We start from the raw sequence: 20179 nt of genomic DNA on the forward strand, positions 1-20179 counted from the left end.
TTTTCGTTTCATTTTTGGTTGTGTTTTTTGTGCCTCCTAATGGCTTGAGAATGCAGAACCAAGAAGCCGTTCCCATGAAAAGCCTCCCCCTGCTCTCCCCTTCGTATTGTTGCACGTGTGCACCCTTTCAGTTTGTCGGTGTCTCTCCCCCTCTGTCCTCTGCCCCTGGATGCACTGGCAACGCATCGACGCCGCATAGGTGTCAACACGCGAACGGCACGGCCCCCCTCCCATGTGTCTACCCGTACATAGTAGCGTAGCGCTATGGGTTCGAGGCGATTGCTTTCCTTCTCGTGAATGACGCCACCTTGACACGTTTGGCTGCGCTTGTGTATAGAAACGGGAAGGGGAGATGAACGAGAAGGAGAAGGAGCAAAAAAAAAAAAAAGAGCAGCGGCAGAAAGACGCGGCGCCGCGTCTCCTGCTCTGGCAGGGCGCGCACAAATGCCGCAAAATGCAGGCCTTGGGCAGTCATGCGGAGTCAACGGCGCAGTTGACATGAGCGTCCCCGGTGGCGGTGCCGGGAATGCGGACTCTTCCGCCGCCGCTGCCGCCGTGCGGCGACTCACGACGTCACGACTGAGGCCTCTTCGCGGTCGTCGAACAGGGAGCCCCCATTGTGATGGAAGGCTGCGCCCTACAGGGGCCGCGCTGCGCAGAATGGCCAACGATAAAAAACTACACAAAAGGGGGGGGGGGGGGGGGTAGCTGATTGGAGGCGGAGCCATCTTGGTGCTACGCGCGTTATGATTAGAGTTATAGCATAGCGCGATCAGTGATCAGCTACCGTGTTCCGCTCTCATGGGTGGCCACTGCGCATGCGCATATCTCCATGTGAGCGCCAGATGGCGCCAGGTGCGAGTACGCTGCGAGCCCGCCTTCCGCGTTGGGACCAATCAGCGCGTACGCACTGGCGACGCACGGTAGCGGTTCGCGCTACGCTATGTAGCAGACTTTAATGAGAAAGATGCGCTGGATTGAAGGATCCACATAAGCGCTATGCTTTGTTTTCATCGCACTCACAAATCAAATCAAGGCTGGTGAGGAGAATTAACGAGGGGGCAAACGGTTGGTATGGGGCACATGATTCAACTTCGCGGTATTGTGCCAGCCAAAGGGTTACCGGAAACTTTATTTTTCTTTATTTTTTGTCAGTGCAAGCTATGAACAAACCGTACACTTGCTGCTTCTTTCTTGGTTGAATGCTATGAAGTGTGCAGTTCGTGCACAGCTCAGAAAACTAGTCTTAGAATTCGCATTTCTAATCTAATGACCCATACATGCACGGTTCAAACATTAATCGGAGAATTCACTTTTCTGATCTAATGACCCATTCATGCGGCATGTCAGCATGCGACATATAACAAATGACGAGTGAACGAACGGACGACGAACCGTAGCAATGACACAGCTGCAGTGCAGTGACACAGCTGCAGTGCAGTGCACCATTTCTCTTTTTTTTTATCGCCCTTGTTCAAAGCACCTGATTTAAATACTGTAATTGTTTCACTGCGTCGTTGCGCACGGATGCCTAGTTAACGTACAGTCGTGTGCATTATGAGCGAGGGGAACAAAGTGTGAGCATTTAACTATTGTGTCTCGGTAATTATGCGCGACAAGCACAGGTATTTCTAGTTTCCAACTTGTTTTTCTCTTGGCTTATATTATCGAAAAGTCATTGTCAACTTCCGCGCAGAAGTATCCAGAAAATTCTCACTATTGGACAAAATGTTTGTTCCCTCACATATTGCACATGAGCGTACGTTGATGAAGGTACGCCAAGTAACTGATCGAATATCACGATATCCGATTGTGGGAAGGTTAGCCAGTTCGCCGGGAGATCATGAATGGGTACTACGTTTGAACGTATACCTATAGCCATGTGAATCTTATTTTCAATATCGCCCCATGATATGCGCTTCTTGCAGCTGCCTCTTTCTACGAAGTTGTTGCATAACCTTTAAGGTGAACTTATTACCAGTACTGAGCGACTGCATTTGATTAGCAACCACGTAGGAAGTAAGTAATCCTCTGTAAGTGGCTGCCTTACCAACGTCATTGCGTGCTTGGTCTCGGTGGATGGTATTCATAATGACGAAATTCGTGAAATTATGCAAGGAGTCTGGTTTGACTCTATAATCTTCACGTTTCTAGTAAAGAATAAATCTGTGTATTTCAGGAGCATGAATAATCGCAATCTTGATGTATCGTCTTGATAGGAGTAAATATGGCATTAGTTCATGGAAAGAGAAACTGCGTGTTAATACACGCGACGTCTGTAGTAGCGATGTGGTAACGCTACTGCAGCCCTTAAGTAACGCGGTCGCCACCATATTTCTCGCATCAGTTCTTGACCCTGTCGAGCATACTTACCAATATTACTTTTGATAGAAATTAAATTGCATTACTAAATACTTTCCTAAAAACCTTGCGAATGTAATTAAATTACATTACCAATTACTGTTCCCAAAAGTTGATGTCATTACATTACAGTTACTTCCGAAAAGTAATGAAATTACTGTTAAACTACCTTTTGGCTTTCGTGGATAAGAGTAACACGTAAACAGGGTGAAAGAAACATCAACCTCTCTCCAGACACGACGTACCATTCTTCGCGCTTCCCGACGAATTCCGTCCCAGAGCACTGTTCCGCTATCTCCCTTCTTTCCTATAGCATGAACCATTACAAAGATAAAACAATGCCAACAAAACAATGAAAATCGAAGAATGGCCGAACACTCGTCATTTTCATTGCGCTCAAGACACAAGCCACCGGCGAACCGAGCGCCTTGCTGCCCGGAATTGTATCCACTGATTCAAGCCATCGAAGCAGGTTATTTATTGCTTTGGTGATGGTCCCAGAAATCGACCTCGGCAGGTTACGTTTGGTAATGTTCGCGCCATGCGCATTTCCGCTTGTTCCCATTCCACGAAGCCGTTCAGCATTTCCGCTCATGGTTACAGCACAAACACGCAAAAATACCGATAACTGTGTGCTAACACGCACACAGACGTGGGTAGCGCATTGACCCTTTCCAGTCCCTCTCTGGGGCGTTTGTCTTTCGTCGAGTGGTGCATCGTCGAACTGTTACGACCCAAGCCTCTCTGAGCGGCCCGCGTATCGGCTAAGCTTTTCGGCAACAATGCGACCTTTTAAAGTCTTGGCTCCTCGCCATCGGCTAAGCGTCGTTCCCGCTGTACCTCATTTGCAGTATTTGTTTTAAGACTGTCGGACGACCGGTGCCAGGGCAGCGCGGTGAACCCCGTACATAAAAACTAAAGAAGAGAACCAAATCAACGGCGTCCTGGTGCGAGATGTTGATGGCCCTTTGATCATCGGCTCGCCAACTTATCTCCATCGCGTACACGCTAGCAGCAACTGCAGATGACAGACACTGGCGGTCCCGGACGCACAGTCCTACTCAATCCTGCCTTTGCTTGCCGATCTTTTACACCGACCTTTTAGGCGTTGGGCTCGCCGTTCTTGCTTTCGAGGCGTCCTGCCGAGCGTACGAGAGGCCACAGTTTTGCCGATACAAAGAGCAGTGGTGTATTTCAATGAAAGTAATTTCGAAAGCAATTAATTACTTTCGCTGCGAAATTGCTGTCCTCGAGTAATTCATTGCATTAGTAAATTACTGGACCAGGAATTTTTTTTCATTGCATTGCAAATTACCGAAAATTAATTGAATTACATTAATTCCATTGCTGCCATTTCTGCTGCCGTGTTGAGACAGATGTCCACAAATTGTCAGCCATCAGACATTGTCTGGAGAGCGCTGCGCGAGATGTTGGCTTGGAGACACTCGAGTTTTTGAGATAAAGGCCACTTGAGAGCGGGCTTAGCGTGCCTTGAAAACACTGCATCATGTGCGAATAACGCTGTTATCTTTAGTCGACTGAGCACAAGCGATTCCTCTCGAATGTCGTTGGACATTGATCTCTCTTATTCGTTTCGAGCAAAAGAGGAGTAGCATTGGGTGGGGCAGTAAGAAACAACCTCATTCCATTTACCCATCTCGTCATCGGCAACAACTGCGAGAGGTGGGAGGTATGGCATTACAAGACTTGTGACCAATAGCATGAAGTTATCCTTTTTTTTTTTTTTGCCGTACTGAGAGTTTGGAACAAGTACTTACGCCTGAAGCGTACATAACACAGGTGGTGTGTTGACGCCGAGGTTGTTTTATACCTCCCAGAAGACATCGCCTCTCCGCTTATGAATCGCTCATCAAAGAAGGTATGCTGCTTTGTGACGTCACCTTGAGCATCCCCCCACCTTTTTTTTTTTTAAATTACATCCAGCCACTGCTGCGGAAAGAAGCTGCGTTCGGAACACGGCCAAGCGCTCAACGTGGTTTGCCAGATGCATATGTCAAGAGATTAAAATCCGACTCCGGAAGTTATAAAATAAGCTCACTTACAGGGCAATTTAGCTATATATAGGCACCTCCGAGTGGCTGTCTCCTGTCGTCTCCAAGCGCGTTTCCGCGCTTCTTTGCTTTCTAAAGCTGAGCCCTTTAGAATGTCAACTGTAACATTACCTCAGTACTTCGATTTCTGCATTTTGTGTACTCGGTGTGCTTTGTCGGCCGCATGCCCTTTTTTGCGCTTTGGGCATCCTTATGCTTTGTTCTGTGAGCCTTGGTTCTGGTGAATTTTATGCCTTTTTCTTTCCTTTGTACGTTTTGGACCTTTGCGATGGACATAGTGTGCCTTGATTTCTGTGCATTGTGTGCTGCTATCCTCGTTTTCAAATTGTGCGCCTTCGTACTGGGTAGTCGAGTGCATTTTTTGATGCGAGCTTCTTTTTTTCATAATTTGTATCTTTGGACTGAGTTGAGTGTGCCTTTATTCATAAGCACTGTGTGTTACTATTAAGTGGAGTGTATCTTGACGCGTGCGCTTGTGGGCGGCTTTATTTTTTTATTTTGTTTGAGACCTTTTATTTAGTCTTTTCACCTAGTTCTTACGGGTGTTTTGGTGTTGTGAGTGTCACCGCATAGCGTCTTATTTCTGATTCTGTGCCTTACCTCTCCACTCTCCCTTATATCGAAGTCTGGCAGTCTGTACCTTTTTCCTTTCGTTTTCCTTGTCCAGGAAGTTTTGAAACCAAATAAAATAATAATCAAGTAGATAAAGGGTACTCCCCAAGTGCACGCAGAGTACATTCAGGTCGCGCTATGGGCGGTTTTGGCTTTCGCCCTAATCTAACATAGACGCGGTTATTGTGAACGGTATCGAACTGATTGCCTCAGCGGGGAACCAGACACTCCATGTCGCATACCGCAATGCAGTGATAGTCAAGTGTACACTTATTTGTCTACCATAAACAGGAACTTGAGTTCTCTCCAAGAGCGCGCAGGAAAAGAATGCCCCCCCCCCCCCCCCCCTTTCCTAGCAGAGATAGGAGCGAGAGGCATCTTGATTAAAAAGACATAAGCCCTCTGTCCAGGGAATTCTTTGTAAAAAATCAACTTGGCAGGCTAGGCGCTGTCCTCGGCTCCGATAAATCTTTTGGGTGGGCACCCAAAGCTGATAAACTGGTCCACCCGATGAAGCAGCAGTGCCAGCCCATGCTGAAGGGGAAAAGGAGTGAGGGGGGGGGGGGGGGGGGGGGCTTTGTCTGAATGATTAAATTATTGCTACACAGTGTGTTTTTAAAGGCAACCGCAAAAGCAAGAAACAAAAAAAAAAGAAAACGAGCAAACGTGTAGAAGATACAAAAACCCAACAAGCAACCTTGCTTGTCGTAAAACGATCACTTAACCGCTCTTGTCGAAGGCGATCCCTGAAACTTATTGTGATCTTACGTAATGGAAGGGAGGGGAGGAGGTCTTCGGGGAGGATGTGATTCTAGCCTTACAAAGCTATCTCGCAACTGGTCCACATAAGCTGCACATTTAACATAACATACAATATACTATAACAATTAAGGGAGTAAATGACTGATTGGCATCCAACCGAGCGCAGCCATATGGCTGCAAAGGAAATATATACAGCTTTCTCTGAAACTTGGCAGTTAAAGTTCGTCTTGCTCCGGGGTTCTAACCCGGGGCTACCGCTTCACCAGAGCGGTCGCTCTACCGCCTGAGCTAGCCGGGACGGCAAGCTTATGATAGGGTGAGAGCGAATTAATCAAAAACTCCAAATGGGAACAGTGTTCGTAAAATGTTTTAGGGGAAACTAAAACATCTGACAAATATACTATAACATATAACATAACATATAAATAACATCACAAGTCACATTATAAATAACATATCGTATTGCACAACATAACATAGATTGAGCAACTCTGTACTTACCAAGCAGCTCATATTACGTGTAAATCGCTCTGACTCCTTAATTCTCTCCTATTGGTTGCTTGCCGTAGCTGCATAGTCCTTTTTGCTATCCCTCCTCTGAACAACTATCTCCTCAAAGCGACGGTTTCTGAAAAAGTTCACCACCTGCCAATATTTATTTCAAGTCTAGAGATACAGAAAACATTTCCATTGTGCGCGCTAACAGCTGTATTTAGTTTGCGGCTTACTGAAAAACCCTAATATTCGAAACACCGTCCATCGTTGTCTGTTAGAATAAGTGCTAAAAATAACGTACAGCGCGGAACAGGTGACCTCTCGTCGATTGGTTTTGAAAATTGGCTTTGAGGAAAGGAAATGACGCAGTAACTGTCTCGCATATCCCAGTGGACGCCTGCACCGCGCCGTAAGGGAAGGGATAAAGAAGGTAGTGAAAGATTACCAGATGCGTAAAGTCATCATCTACACAGAATAGGTTTCAAGAACCATGAAACCTGCGAATGTGGGTCACTGGTACATAAATGTTCTATTAATATACCCATACTGTAGGTATAGTGTTCATATGTAAAGCGAACCAGTGCTGACTATGATTTTGATCGCGCGGCCATACAGTGCTGTTGTTCTAGTGAACGGCGCATCAAGAAATGTAACTGAGCAGATGAATCACTGAATAGGCAAGTGTCTTCACGGTTTGCGTGCAACGCTTCCTGAGAAAAAAAAAATCGTTTTCTAGCACAATACGACACCAACTTTTATTAAAAGACATTTCAGCCTCCTTCCATACACGGGCATATAATGTAACTATGCTCTACACCGTCGCGGTGGCAGAGTGGTTATGGCGCTCGGCTGCTGACCCGAAAAACGCGAGTTCGATCCCGGCCGCGGCGGTCGAATTTCGATGAAGGCGAAATTCTAGATGTCCGTGTACTGTGCGATGTCAGTGCACGTAAGTGCCCCAGGTGGTCGAAATTTCCAGAGCCCTTCACTACGGCGTCCCTCATAGCGTGGGTCGCTTTGGGACGTTAAACTCCCATAAACCATGAACGCTACTCGCTCTAACGATTGCAGCTGTTGACACACAGACCGACAGCAGTGACCGAAGTGGCCATAGTGCAGAAGCGAACAAAACGTTTTCAGCGATAATCCACGGAATACCGGTAAAAAGAGTTGTACTGCGGCATTATGAATCGCCATCGCTTTTATCTCCTTTTGAGAACGCTGTGCATCTCCGCGGCCTTTCGACGCAGAGCCTAAAAGAGCCGAATGTTTTCGAGCCGCGGCACGCTTGGTCGGCTCCGGTCCTTTCTGCCTTTCGCTCCGACAGTCTGTGCGTGATGTCTTGGTCGAGCTGGCGGCCCGCGCGTTCTGCCGCCGCGCAAGATGCCCCTGGCTTGTCCGCGCTGCCGTCACGTCTGGAACAACGCCTCGGTGCTGCTGCTTTTCTCGCGGGAATCGGGAGCTTCCGGTCATACGGGTCGGCGGAGGACGCTGAGCAAATCGGTACGAGTTTGCTTTTATCATGGATTAATGAATTAACTAAGAGAGGCGGTTACATCACATTTTTTGAAGTCAGCACCCCCCTACTTGGCCGCCGTCACAGCGCGCTTGCGCAGCAGACAATGCAGCAGACGACTCCGTTGCGCCCAGTGTTACTATTGGCTGCGCCGTCGGCCAAAAACTCCCAGCAGTCCTTGCGAAAGCGCGTCACTTCCGGCACACTTTTTGGCGTGCAGCTGGGATAGCGAGGGCCCCTCCTGAGATTTCCTCCCTCCATGCTTTTCCTGCACCTTCGTTTATGTCGCTATCGCTCGGCTGCTGTGATCCTTGCGAGCATGTATGCACGTACCAAAGAGGGCCATCGACAGGAGAGGCGGTTCATACCGAAAAGCTGCTGGACCAAAATAAACTGTGTCATTAAATGACTTTACTGGGACAAAGTTGATGCGTTTGATCTAAAAAGAAACGACGCTCCATCTTATTCCTGCTCCCTCAATGATGTCGGCATTATGAGATGCTCAGTGTAGACGTCACATGCGACTAGCCACATAAGTTTGTGGATAGCGAGCGTACAGTAGGAGCAGTAATAGTGTAGTGTTTATTAACGTCATGAAACCAGCAGTAGTTTAGTATCTTTCTCATCGTCGTCGTCGCTACTATCAAACAGATGGTGTCCACAACAGGAGAAAAGCCACTCTATCATCGGCGTCACTTATTCCTGCCCTGCACAATCCTTGGCCATAGCATTCAAGCAAATTTCCTGATCTCGTCTCGAAATTTAATTATTGTTCCTTCTTTTTAGTGTATCAGTGGATAATTCGTCACGACAGCCGCAAAATACCTATTTTTCCAGAGCCTAGGCGTGTAGGGCAGACTAGAAAGATTCAATGAGCAATTTTGTGGGTGACAGGCGAAGCTCACTTTTCAGTGCTAGTGCTGTCTGGGATGAGCTTGGTATTAAGGCAGTTAGAATATCTGCGTTCTTACAGCGACATATTGTGCTGAGAATTTCTCTTGAGTAAGTCGGTGCCGCAGTCGTAGTGTGTAGTAACCTAAAAGAATGGCTTTGAGCTTTCCAGCTTTCTGCAACAGCGACCCTCCAGAAGCGAGCAACCGGTTCCTCTTGGTCAGAAAGGTGACCATCAGATCGTTTGGCATATGATGGTTTTTTTTTTAACTGCGCATGGAGAAAGTGTCGCAAAGAGGAATTTCATATCGCGATAAAGCGTGTCAGGATGTCTGTCCTTTGCCTGTAACGTCGCACCTGCCTGCCTGGCGTCGCATGTGTCAGAAGACTGCCGGCGTATTCTCATTACGCCAGGTGCCACATATAGTCTTTGTCAAAAGTATACAGTCCAAGCGGACTTATTCGGGCCCATCCTCGGTGGCTCGTTATCGCCAGCGTTCAACTCTATATACTGAAGGTGAGAGAAGAGTTCTCCTCCTCACCAATTCTAAAGTTAGAATATGCCCGGATGCCAAGACCATACTACATGGTAGAGAGGCAAACCACTTGGCATCTTTATTTTTGATAACTGCTGCACGTTCTCGCTAGTTTCAGTCTGCTCGCACCCAGCTCAGAACTAGTTTATTTTTTTTTTATTCGAGCTGTTTGCCATCAGGCATAATGAAAAAGGAAAGAAAGTTATAAAAAGGAGTGCAAACAAGCCTCGCTTAAAAAGCGGCAAAAGTTCGTAATATAGCGATTATCTGTTAGCAGTTAGATAAACTGCGATTAGCAGTTTATCTTGCTGACTCCTGGCCTAGCATCTGGATGCGAGACCGGTCGGTAAGACTGTTATGCTGGTGGTCTTAATCCATAAGGAACATGTGGACTGAAGACTAATTGCCACTGTACCATGAACACAGTGCAATTTTTTTTATTTTTTCATGCGACAGAGTTAAGCTTGGTAACGGGACCCTCAGGTTGGGAGTGGATTTAGCAATAGAGCGGCAGCGTAGAATTTCTGTGCTCCACTTATGGAAGGTTACCACGCCTGAAAAGAAGTAGCACTCACGAAAACGAGCCGACTTAAACACCTGCTTACAACAAATCCGTAAGGAGCCCCACATCAGGAGTCAAAGCCATTTACTGTCGCACAATGGTGCCTGACGGCAGCACAAAGAAAACATTTTAGGAACAATGTCAAATGCCGTTTCGGAGACAGCACATCGAATAACGTGGCATCTGTCAGGAGTGAGATGGGTGCCACATTGTTGTGCTACCCTTCATGCTCACCGACACTGACGTGTCTACCAGCAGGTCCCTCCTGTTTTTCGTGGATACCTCTCTTCCTGGAACAACACTTTCCGCGTTCGCCGATGGGCAGAAACTGTAGAAGTGGGTGTAACAAAGGGACTTTTCCAATAGGTATGCTTTCTGTCGACGTCATTTTGACGTCACTTAGCCGTCGAGTGATTTCAAAATCAGGAACAGAATCAGAACAGGGTTCGAACAGCGGAACGTTCTTTCGCAAAGTTTTTTTTGAAAGTTTTACCCGGCCGCCTTTCTTGCAACTGACAAACATTTCTCGCGTCCCCATCAACATGACGGAGGCTATTATTATGGACGTCGAAACTGCTTCGTTTCATCAGGATGCGCAAGGTACTGACGTGCCAAACATACTTTTGGGGGAATCGGAACACAGCGCGTCGAATCGAAGGCGCTAAGAACGTTCCGGCCGAAGGCACTCACAAAAAAAAGTATAGTGACGTCACAAAATTGTATTCGGTGCAGAGTGGCGCTGCATGGGATGTCGCGCCACGCATACCTAAAAGAGAATGGTCTGAAATATAATCCCGCTATTTTCATGTTTCTTGTATTTTTATTTTAATGTTCTTGTTATAATAATTATTTCGCACGCACACACGCCGCATGGACAAGAGCAGATATCGTACGAGTGTAGAGAAACACTCTCAAAGTCTGCAGAGCTCTGCGGGTTGGGTGAAGATGCGTGCATAAAAACGGAATGCCCACGCAGTCTGCTGTTGGCCGTCGGCAGTTGTCGCCACTGTGATCTGACATGCATCCTAACGTATTCAACATTTCCTGCGCGCCGTTGCCCATTTTGTGCTTGGGTGTCATCGGACTTGGGGGGCCATTCACTTTCGGAGACTTGCAGAGGGCCTGTTGTAACCTGTATGGCGCTCACCTAACGGATTCAACTGTCTTTTTACAAGCACATCAAAACGGCCAAATATACGCAGCCCATTGTTGGGTGCTGGTGGTAGGCAACGACCAAGCATTCGAGATTATTATTTTAGACTGGCTATTAGCGACTTCTTAGCAGAGGACTATACGTAGCCGAGGTGACAGCGTGTTAGTGTTCCGTGGGTTGCACGCGCTTCTGAGCATTTTATGCTTTGGACATATTATTTTTAACGAGGCTGTGGTTTTCCATGGCGTAGCTTTCACAATAGATCTCCACAAGGCCCACCGCTGGGAGCACCTGCCATTGCAGGGCAGTGGCGCATCGCCTAACCGCGGCAACACTGCACCAGGAGTGGTATAGGGACTCCCAAAGTTCTATGAATGTAAAGTAGAGAGTGACCTTCTAATAATATGGGAATTAACCCATTACGCTGTCGTGTTATACCCTGAGGTGGATTTTAAGTGTCTCCTCCAATTTTTACTTAAAAAATGTACTGCGTTCTAAAACTTGGATCATCTTTTGCGTTTGCATTGGCGATCTGTGTACTGTTGCACCCCAATTTCCGATTTCAATAGCGCAGGAGGTTTGCCGATGAGTCGATATATCGACACGCGAGTGACATGCTGTGGTGCAAAATGAGCGGCGTCCGCATGTGTGTAGCTGCTGCAGTTTCCGGGGCAGTGGATGCGCGCAATCGCCGCATGTGAGCTAATGGAAATGCAAGTAGCGTACTTCGATGCCAGCGAGTACTGTTTCATTGTGACTTATCTGCTCCTAATTACGTAGAAAGCGCGCTCTGTAGACTTGCCAACGAGCTGAATAAGAACAAACTTCAAGAGCCTTGGCTTTTGTGGTGGCAAAGCGTCCGTTCATCGAAATTTCGGTTCATGGTAAAGAACCGCAGGAGATCGAAATCATCGTAGAAGCCTTTATTACAGCGCACCTGCATAGCGGAGGCTCTAGATCAATTTCGACCACCTGAGGCGCTGATGCATTGAAGCTTGAAGTTTCCAGCGGATGCCTCGATTCCGACCGCGCCGCGAAAGTTCTCTTTCTTTTGAAGACTTTCAGAGTTTGTTCGCTACAGTCTGTATCCTGCTGTATAAACCACTGGAATCCTGTCTGTGGAGGTCGGGCTAAACGTGTAGACGCCTTTGGGTAGGCGAGCGAGCTTTGGCCCTTGGCCACTACGTCCTCTCTGTTGCGGGTGACACGCCGCCAAGTCATGAACGACAAGTCATGCAAAGCACGGCTAGAAAATCAAAAATAGGGCTCGAACAATGCGCGCCGCTTCAGGAGAGGCGCATAACCCCGACCCGCCGGGGCTTCTTCGAACCCGGGGAACCCGGGAGCACGCCCGCCAGCAGGCACCGGCCACCGCCGGTCCCCAGCGGACGGCGCAGCGGAAGCACCTCTATAACGAATTCCAAGGGATCTTGCCGAGCTCACGTTCGCCCGTAGCTGTCACCGGTCGCAGCGGATATGGGGTGCACGGGCGCGTTTACCGTTGGCCCGGGAGCAGTCACGTCGGCACGGGAGCCCGATTGTCTCGTGAGCAGAACAGGAACACGCAGGCGTCAGCCACAGTGGCTCCATCGCTTGACAAGGCCGACGCTGTTTACAGCGAAACGCTGGGGGTCCGGAAGTTACGTAAGCGGTTACGTAGCGGCACGAGACCCACCTTCTTAGCTGCGACACCCCCCACCACCTCGTGAGCCCAGGGGGAGGCCTGCGAAGTCGAACACTCTGTCGGACACCGATGCGATTCTCGGAGGACTGGAGGACACGCTACGCGCAGATGCTGGAAAGATACATAGGCGAGGTCTGGTTTCTAAAGTTTCTGTTCACGCTTACGCGGTGTGCGTCTCCTCGTGCGGTTTCGGCCTGCTTGTGGTTACTTTGAGCTAAGTCTAGGCGGTGGTGGTGACAAGATTTTAGATAGCAACTTAAGACGTTAAGGCTTCGCTTATTCGGATATGGAATTGCAGCTAGTTAGTATGTTTCTGCCGAAAGACTGGATTGAGTGCTAAAGAAGAAGCGGGGGGGGGGGGGGGGGGAGGGGGGGTATTTGTTCATTTTTGCACCTAGCTGTCTGCATGGAAAGCATAGCCGTCTAATTATCAGCAATTTAGTGCATTAGAGCTTTGCTTATGATTCAGCACAAGTGAAACTTGCTGAGCTAAATGTTGTGAAAGCAGCTGCTACAAGTATGCATGTGCTGCCGCTCAGCCGTACTTTGCATGCATATAGATACGGGCACACGTTGAAATGAGACAGTGCATTTTTTTTCTCATTGAGAGCACTCATAGCTAAGTACTAGTTACTTAAGCGTTAATCCTGTGTACAAAGCAGTTCCAGTAATCCCCATGTCAAGCTCTTCTTAAATAAGCCTCCAAGTACGCGCAACATTTATTTAAGTAGAAGCTGGAATGAAGTACTTGTATTTGGGCGTGTTGGTTCATAACTTTTCAGGAGGACACAGGGGCGCAATAAAATACACGGACACGTCCTTGTCTACTTCCATGTCCGTGTCTTTTATTGCGCCCCTGTGTCCTCCTGAAAATCTGGAATGGACCATTGGTCTATGGTATTAATACTTCTCCATTCGCAAGCTTCTATAGGCATCAGTGTGAAACACGCCTTCTCGTGGAATTACCTGGTATCCGGAGATATCGTCCAACGATGCTTACTGCAAGAGTTCTTTAAGACTCAAAATTTGGCTTTAATAGGAATAGATAATGATGTTAAACCTACCAAGCTCTAAAAAATGTCGAGAGGCCGTAACAGATTGACGTTTACGTAGTTTAAATTTAGCAACTGCAGACGCACGAGAATTGCTTGTGGGATGGAGTGGCATGTGCCCCTGTACCTCACCATGTTCAGGGTCTGCGCCGCCTCATCTACAGCGTTCGCCATACTCACCGCCATTTTATGTGCGACTTTGTTGGCGCAGCAGTCGGGCTCCCCGACGTCCGGCAACATGGCGGAATCGTTGCCCGACATGCGGGCGCGGACCGGCTCCGAGAGCCCTACGGCCGAGGACAAGTGCAACGGGAACATCTACACCATCACCCAGCCGACGTCGAGCGGCCGCAGCTCGCCGACCAACATGAGCTTCCGCATGCGCAACCTGCAGCCGGACAGCGTCTCCAGCAACCACGTCAGGCCACCGTCCACGGAGGAAAGCGTCGAGTCCAACGGGTCCGCCATCAGGTGAGGACACTCAGGCTCTTTTATTGCGAAAGCAATACTACGCTAGGTTTTGAGCCTTCAGCGTGGTCCCGGCGGTAGTCACGTTTGACCTTTAGACGACCTCCAGTTTGATGACGCGTGGAGGCGCTCGCGTCTGTGACGTCATACCGAGGCGAAATCTGAGCTACCAAGTCGGTTCGTCGGCGCGGTCCCAGCGGTAGCCACGGAGCGTAGCAGATCCCAGGCAGTAAGAGAGGGGACTGCGTTCATTTCGAGGAAAGGAAAAGCGTCTTACCAACTCTGTGGTAAGACGCTAATTCCGGCGTTCATTGATGCGCTCTAACATAGACAGCGTTGTAGACTGCGTCGATTTGGAGGAAAGGAAAGGCGCCTTACTAACTCTGTGGTTTAGTGGACACCTCAAAAGCACTTTAAGCTAATTCCGGCGTTCCGTGCAGCACTCACGCTTTCGCTTTTCACTACTTTAGTCGCTTAAGTTGCTCGTAATTTGCTTTCGCAACCTTCCGGGCTTAACCAAGCTAAGCCTCTGCCAATTTTTTTTGAGCCTGCATCTCCGGATGCGTCGAAAGCATAGGCGGTCCCACTATATGCAGAGACTTGAGGTCGTTACTTCGGAAGGAAGTATTTCTTGGCGTGTTAACCAGATGACGTTTTTGTCCTTAGCTGATCTTAAGATTTGTGATCCGCCGGGTTAAAATCTGATCATGCATCCTTAGCTTTGTAAATGAAGCTAGCAAATGCACGCGCCACTTGCTGCAATTTACAGTGATCCCCGTTCTTTTTATTTGCCGCTAAAAAACACAACACAAAAGTTCAAGCGCCCACCACAGCGGGGGAGGGGCTGCTAATATTTATACTCCGAGCATGTTGTCGGCATTAGTGGAAACAATAACGAAAGTATCTTAATTTGAGGGGGAGGGGGTAGAGTTATGTCCTACACCCCCCCCCCCCCCCCCCCAACCAGTGACCAGGAGCTTGAGTTAGAGTGACTATTACAGACGACATAAAAACAACATTGTTCTTCCAATTAAAATAAAAGAAACAGTAAAAAGCGAACACGAGTGTTACTGGGAGTTTCATTTCTAATCTGAGCTACGCAAATTTATCGCTTGACTTTCTCCGACTCCAGATTTCGCATATGAAAACAGAATTCTGCGATCTCCTTTCCTTCCTTTTCCTCACCACCTCGCAGAACACACTTCTTGGTCCCGCCGCGCTAGGTATTCTGCCGCGCTGGTCCGAACTTTCACTTTAGACTTTAGGTCATGCTAGACTTTCAGAAGTGACCTTCGGGCCACTTTTGTAGTGAGAAGCGTGCTATAATTGCTTTTTTTTTTTTAACCTACGCAAGTTTAGCTGAATTTTCTTTCTCAAAATTGTCCTCCTTGCTTAACTGAAACAAAAGTAGCGAGTGATGTTCCGGGTTTAAAACAGACCCAATTATTTTTAAGTTATATGTTCGGACTTCATTCTTTCCCTGTTCGGCCAGTCGCTGTTTCGAAGAGAAAAGAATTAGGTTCTAGATATGCTTTAAATTTTTCTTTCGCATGATAACCTGAAATGCTTTGCAATAAACCACAACATAAAATTTTGTTTACACAGCATTAGTCTTGTCTCATGCAAACCGTAATTAAAGAAACAACGAAAGGCTTCTATCCTTTCGCATGCACAGCAACCCCTAACGTATAGCTGCCATTTCCATACTGGAGCAACAACATTTTTAGGCCATTATTTCGTGCCAATAGGCAGTGAAGAAATGAGCTTGGCATCACTGCAGATGACTTGTAAAACTGTCAGTTAGCTTCTCTGCAGTCATTAAAGGTGCACTGAAGAGGAATCTGAACTTGTATTTTTGCCGCGGGAACTCGATCTACACGTTCCGAGCTTTCTTAGAAACTGCGATTTATTGCCCTGTGTGGCCGATTTCCGTAATTAAATCAAATTAACATCCGGCTCCCGCCTTTTTTTTTTTAATTCTCCCTCGTACGGTGGGCGGAGTCGACCAACGCGTGGAGTGCCTTTCACCCAGTCCCGTGGCGGCTTGCCGCTCAGCCATCGGCGGAGTAATATGTAGTAGTCCGTAGTAGCAAATAGTCCGCGCGTATTTTTAATTCTGCGGGCTTGTTTTACGGCTATATTATCTGTGAATGAAACTAATTATTCATAGAAGACTAAAAACAAAATAAAGCGAAAGCAAAGCCTCCACGGAGGTGGCTGAAAGGCACTTCACGCGTTGGTCGACTCCGTCCACCGTACGAGAGAGAATTAAAAAAAAAGGCGGGAGCCGGAAGTTAATTCGATTTAATTACGGAAATCGGCCACACAGGGCAATAAGTCGCAGTTTCTAAGAATGCTAGGAACGTGTAGATCGAGTTCCCGCGGCAAAAAGACAAGTTCAGAATCCTCTTCAGTGCACCTTTAACTACCATGGTGTATAAGACAGCAAGCTTTTGCGAGATGTCACGGCCTAGTAATGGCGTCTGGTGGATGAAGGAGGATAAGGCAACGTGAGAAGATGAAAACTAACTCCGGATATGCATTAACTGCGTAGTACAAACTTGCTCAAGAGTGCAGTCGTTTAGGGAATGCAGGCCAGTACCACCAGTACCTGCGGAATTCAAAAGCTGCATCTCCTTTATCGATATCTGGTCGGATGATCAGACCGAAAACGTGCGCTCGCCTCTTGATATATACGAACGATAATTAGATCAGGCGTTGATTAGCCTTACCATGCACGCAGCACTCTGTGTTTTCTGCCTGCATGCAGCCTCACGGAAGGACTCTGAAAACCAGTCGTCTGCACTGGTTCGATCTTAGCTTTGAAAAGAACGCGTTTTGTACCTCCCGGCGGGTAACACCATGTGAAGGCGACAAAAAAAAAAAGTAACAGCTGATGCAGAGGTACATCTAGCTGCACACTCCCTACATCGCCCCCTTCGGCGTATCTCCTCTGTCTAGCCGCCCGATTCCTATAGGTGCCTCAACTTTTGCTCTCGGTCCTTGAGATCAGGAGTTCTATCAATACTTACGTCAGACGCTGCAACGTGGGATATGGCGAGTTCAGGGTTCATGCGATAATAAGGAAGAGATCAGTGGCCGAGCAAAAGGAGGCTCAAATGGACACAAGCTGTTGAAAGAAAGTGGGTCATGACGCGCGAAGCTGGAAGTTTTTCGCTACCTTTCCGTTCAGGATCCACGTGGTCTAAAACAGCGGAGTGTCGGGGTTATGTGACCTCGGCACCGGCGACGATAAAGTGCGATGAGCCTTCACTCGTTTTAGCGCTCCCCCGGAGACTTCATTAAGAGCACCTCCGCATCGAGGAGCGCTCTCTCTCGCTCTCTTCTTTGCTCTAGTGTCAGACCGTTGCTTTTATACCTTTCTGGGCACGTCGTCGATCGCCGACTGTCGTTATCGTGCGGTAGTGGCCTCGCGATGGGCGTACGGAGAAACTTCTCAAATTAGCTGCACTTTAAAAAAGAGTAAGTCAAACAAGAACGTGTCCGACTGATAACGTCCTTTTTCACGACACGGTACGCGTGCGTTTTTCAGGCATAGCAACATCCGCATGTCTGCATTCGCTCCAGCTCGTTCTTTTGTTTCTGTCCTGTTGGAGGCAAACAACAACAAAGTTCGTTTTATCTGGGTTGAATGAGCCCTGTGTAATTGTGATGCATTCAGGCACACCTCTTGCGTTCTGGCCTTCCTGCGTTTAAAGAATGTGCACTGCGTTAGGTAGCTGCGTCAGCGGTGAAGTTGATGACACACGTTGGGGCATCTTTCCACGATTCGGTGCATGCGGCAGGTCCATTGAAGACGGTAATGATTACAGTGACAACAATGACTATGATAGTGATGATGATGAAGACGTACACATGTTACAGGCACTGGATGTGACCTTGGTAACCCATGCAGCTCCTAGAGGTATTCATTCTGATGCTCATTTTACTGGACAGGGGTCACCGGCGTCATTTTCACCTCTCATCATACCCAGAAATTATGGACAAGTGCCTTTTTCAGCGTGTAGTTGTTTATGAACGGAGTTTTTTCTTATATCGCAAGATTCTACTATAAAAATCAGTATAACCACAGATTTGCCCTAGGCAGACTTGCATTTCTTGCTACTAATGTTTTTGTTACCGTCAAAAACGTTTCTCATTGTTTTTCTTTTGTGTGTGTGTGGCAGCCTTAACTACTCTATGCGAGTAATGGACAATCTTCAAAAGAAAGATTTTGCTAACAGTAATATTCTATAGTTAACTCGCAATTAAAACTGATGTCCAAGAATCGTGGTCTTAATTCTGATCAATAAAAAAGGAAAAAGCGCAAATGTATTCTAATTACTGGAGTGAGCTGCAAAATACTTTTTCCTGCTTATCCTTTAACAAAACGTGTGCCATTATTATTCAAAAATGTACAGCTACATACGAAAGCTGCATGGGCTTCGCAGGGTAAAGAATGTCGCTGGTAAAGGAGACAATAGCAGTTCCGTTATTGTGTTTTAGTTTCTTGTAATCCACTTTGCTCGCAGCGTTGCAGTTGGTGGTGATGAACCAGTTAAAGTCATTTTTCTATATTGCAATTTTCAGTGACGTAGGCAAAGCTTTTGGGGCGTACTGAACCTAACCCGTACCTGATTACAACTTGTACTGACGCAGACGAAACTTGACGACAATGCTGAGTCTCATCTACGCCATTTTCATCGTGACGCTGGGATGCATCTTCACATCAACCTACCACGGCCACTTATTCTCAATGAAGGAGTATGACGAGGTAAGTTCCGCTGCCTTGTCGATCAATTTATTCAGCAGTGCTGAGGGCCGCTCACCACTTGCACCTAGACCTGCTTAGGGAACACACGCTACCTGTTTCGCGAGTTTGAAAAATATTGCTTTCATAATGCTTGCATCACTGTTCGCTTTGTGCGAAAGAGAGAGGAAGACATTTTGTTGCAAGTCTGAGGTTTGCAACTTAGTCTGCTGGTTGTGTTGGGCGCAGTGGTGCATCGTAGGTTGGCTTAATTGGTGTCAATTTTTCACCCTTGCAGAGCATAAATGGAACGTGTGGGTGGTTATAAGAAAAATATTAAAGGGATTACGAAGGGCATGTATATGTAGATGTAGAGCATCGGTACTTTGTTCAAAGCAGTATGTGGATGTCAGAGGCGCCAGTAAGGCAGGCACTGAGACGTTAGCTATAGGTGATACAGTTTTCGCCGCTTAGGCCATGTAGTATGAAACCACCTGAAAGCAAGAAAAACGGTCGCAGCATTGCTTCTGTCAATGCTGCAATACGTGGAGCAAGTAAACGTCGGTATTCTGTGCCTCCTATCTTATGAACATTGTATTACTTTGGTAATTTGTCGTCAATAAACTATCATAATAACAATAGTAGGAATAACAAGAAGAATGCAAATGTTATTTATTTAATGTAGCACTTAATAACGTGGGTAGTAATGCAGACCAAGCAGAAAAGCAAAGGAGAAGACTGCTAACAAGCTGACTTTTTCTCATCATCGAAACGAAACTGGCCTTTCTGCTGGCTCAGTTCCTGATTTATCCTCGTTCAGATATCTCGTCGCACTACTCTTATTCTCCATCATTGCACCACCCCGCCCCCCTCAACAGAAAAAAAAAAATCGAGATGGAAAAATGGCGGGTGATGCAACGATGTATCAGCATAATCACAAGGCAGGAAAAGAGCCAGCCAAAACGAGCGAAGCGGCGAATAGGAAGGCAGCTTATTTTCAGCTGCGCATTCAGAAAGCGTTGCGAGATGACATTCTTGGCCTCCCTAGAAACCCCATTTGAAGGCCTCCGTGCACCTTCTATCGCCTATGGTTTCATAGCACACGCTGGTATATCGCTACATCGGGCAATCTTACATTTCATCACTTCTCGGAAAGAGGCCACGTCATTGCACGGGGTATACCGGATTGTATGATCGCTTGTTCAGCATACACCTTTGACGGTTAGTTGAGCAAGAACAAGAGTAGTTCCATCGTAGATATCTCG

The 20179-nt window shown here is 47.3% G+C and overlaps 1 protein-coding gene across 5 annotated transcripts in view; it reads left to right on the forward strand.

Annotated features, from left to right (window-relative positions):
• Positions 1-20179, forward strand: part of LOC149372365 (proton channel OtopLc-like) — a 41942-nt gene that overhangs the window by 9900 nt on the left and 11863 nt on the right. For 2 of the 5 annotated variants that reach the window (XM_089566826.1, XM_089566827.1), the window contains exons 3-4: positions 13908-14167; positions 18824-18938. In XM_089566826.1, the coding sequence (XP_089422952.1) occupies positions 13908-14167; positions 18824-18938 (375 nt within the window). Of the gene's footprint in view, positions 1-12274; positions 12777-13907; positions 14168-18823; positions 18939-20179 lie in introns of those variants that run through there. The other 3 variants (XM_089566829.1, XM_089566830.1, XM_089566828.1) reach the window with 3 other exon arrangements.

Source organism: Amblyomma mixtum, chromosome 1 (genome assembly GCF_055824585.1).
Source record: "Amblyomma mixtum isolate Tamu chromosome 1, ASM5582458v1, whole genome shotgun sequence".
NCBI classification, from domain to species: domain Eukaryota; kingdom Metazoa; phylum Arthropoda; class Arachnida; order Ixodida; family Ixodidae; genus Amblyomma; species Amblyomma mixtum.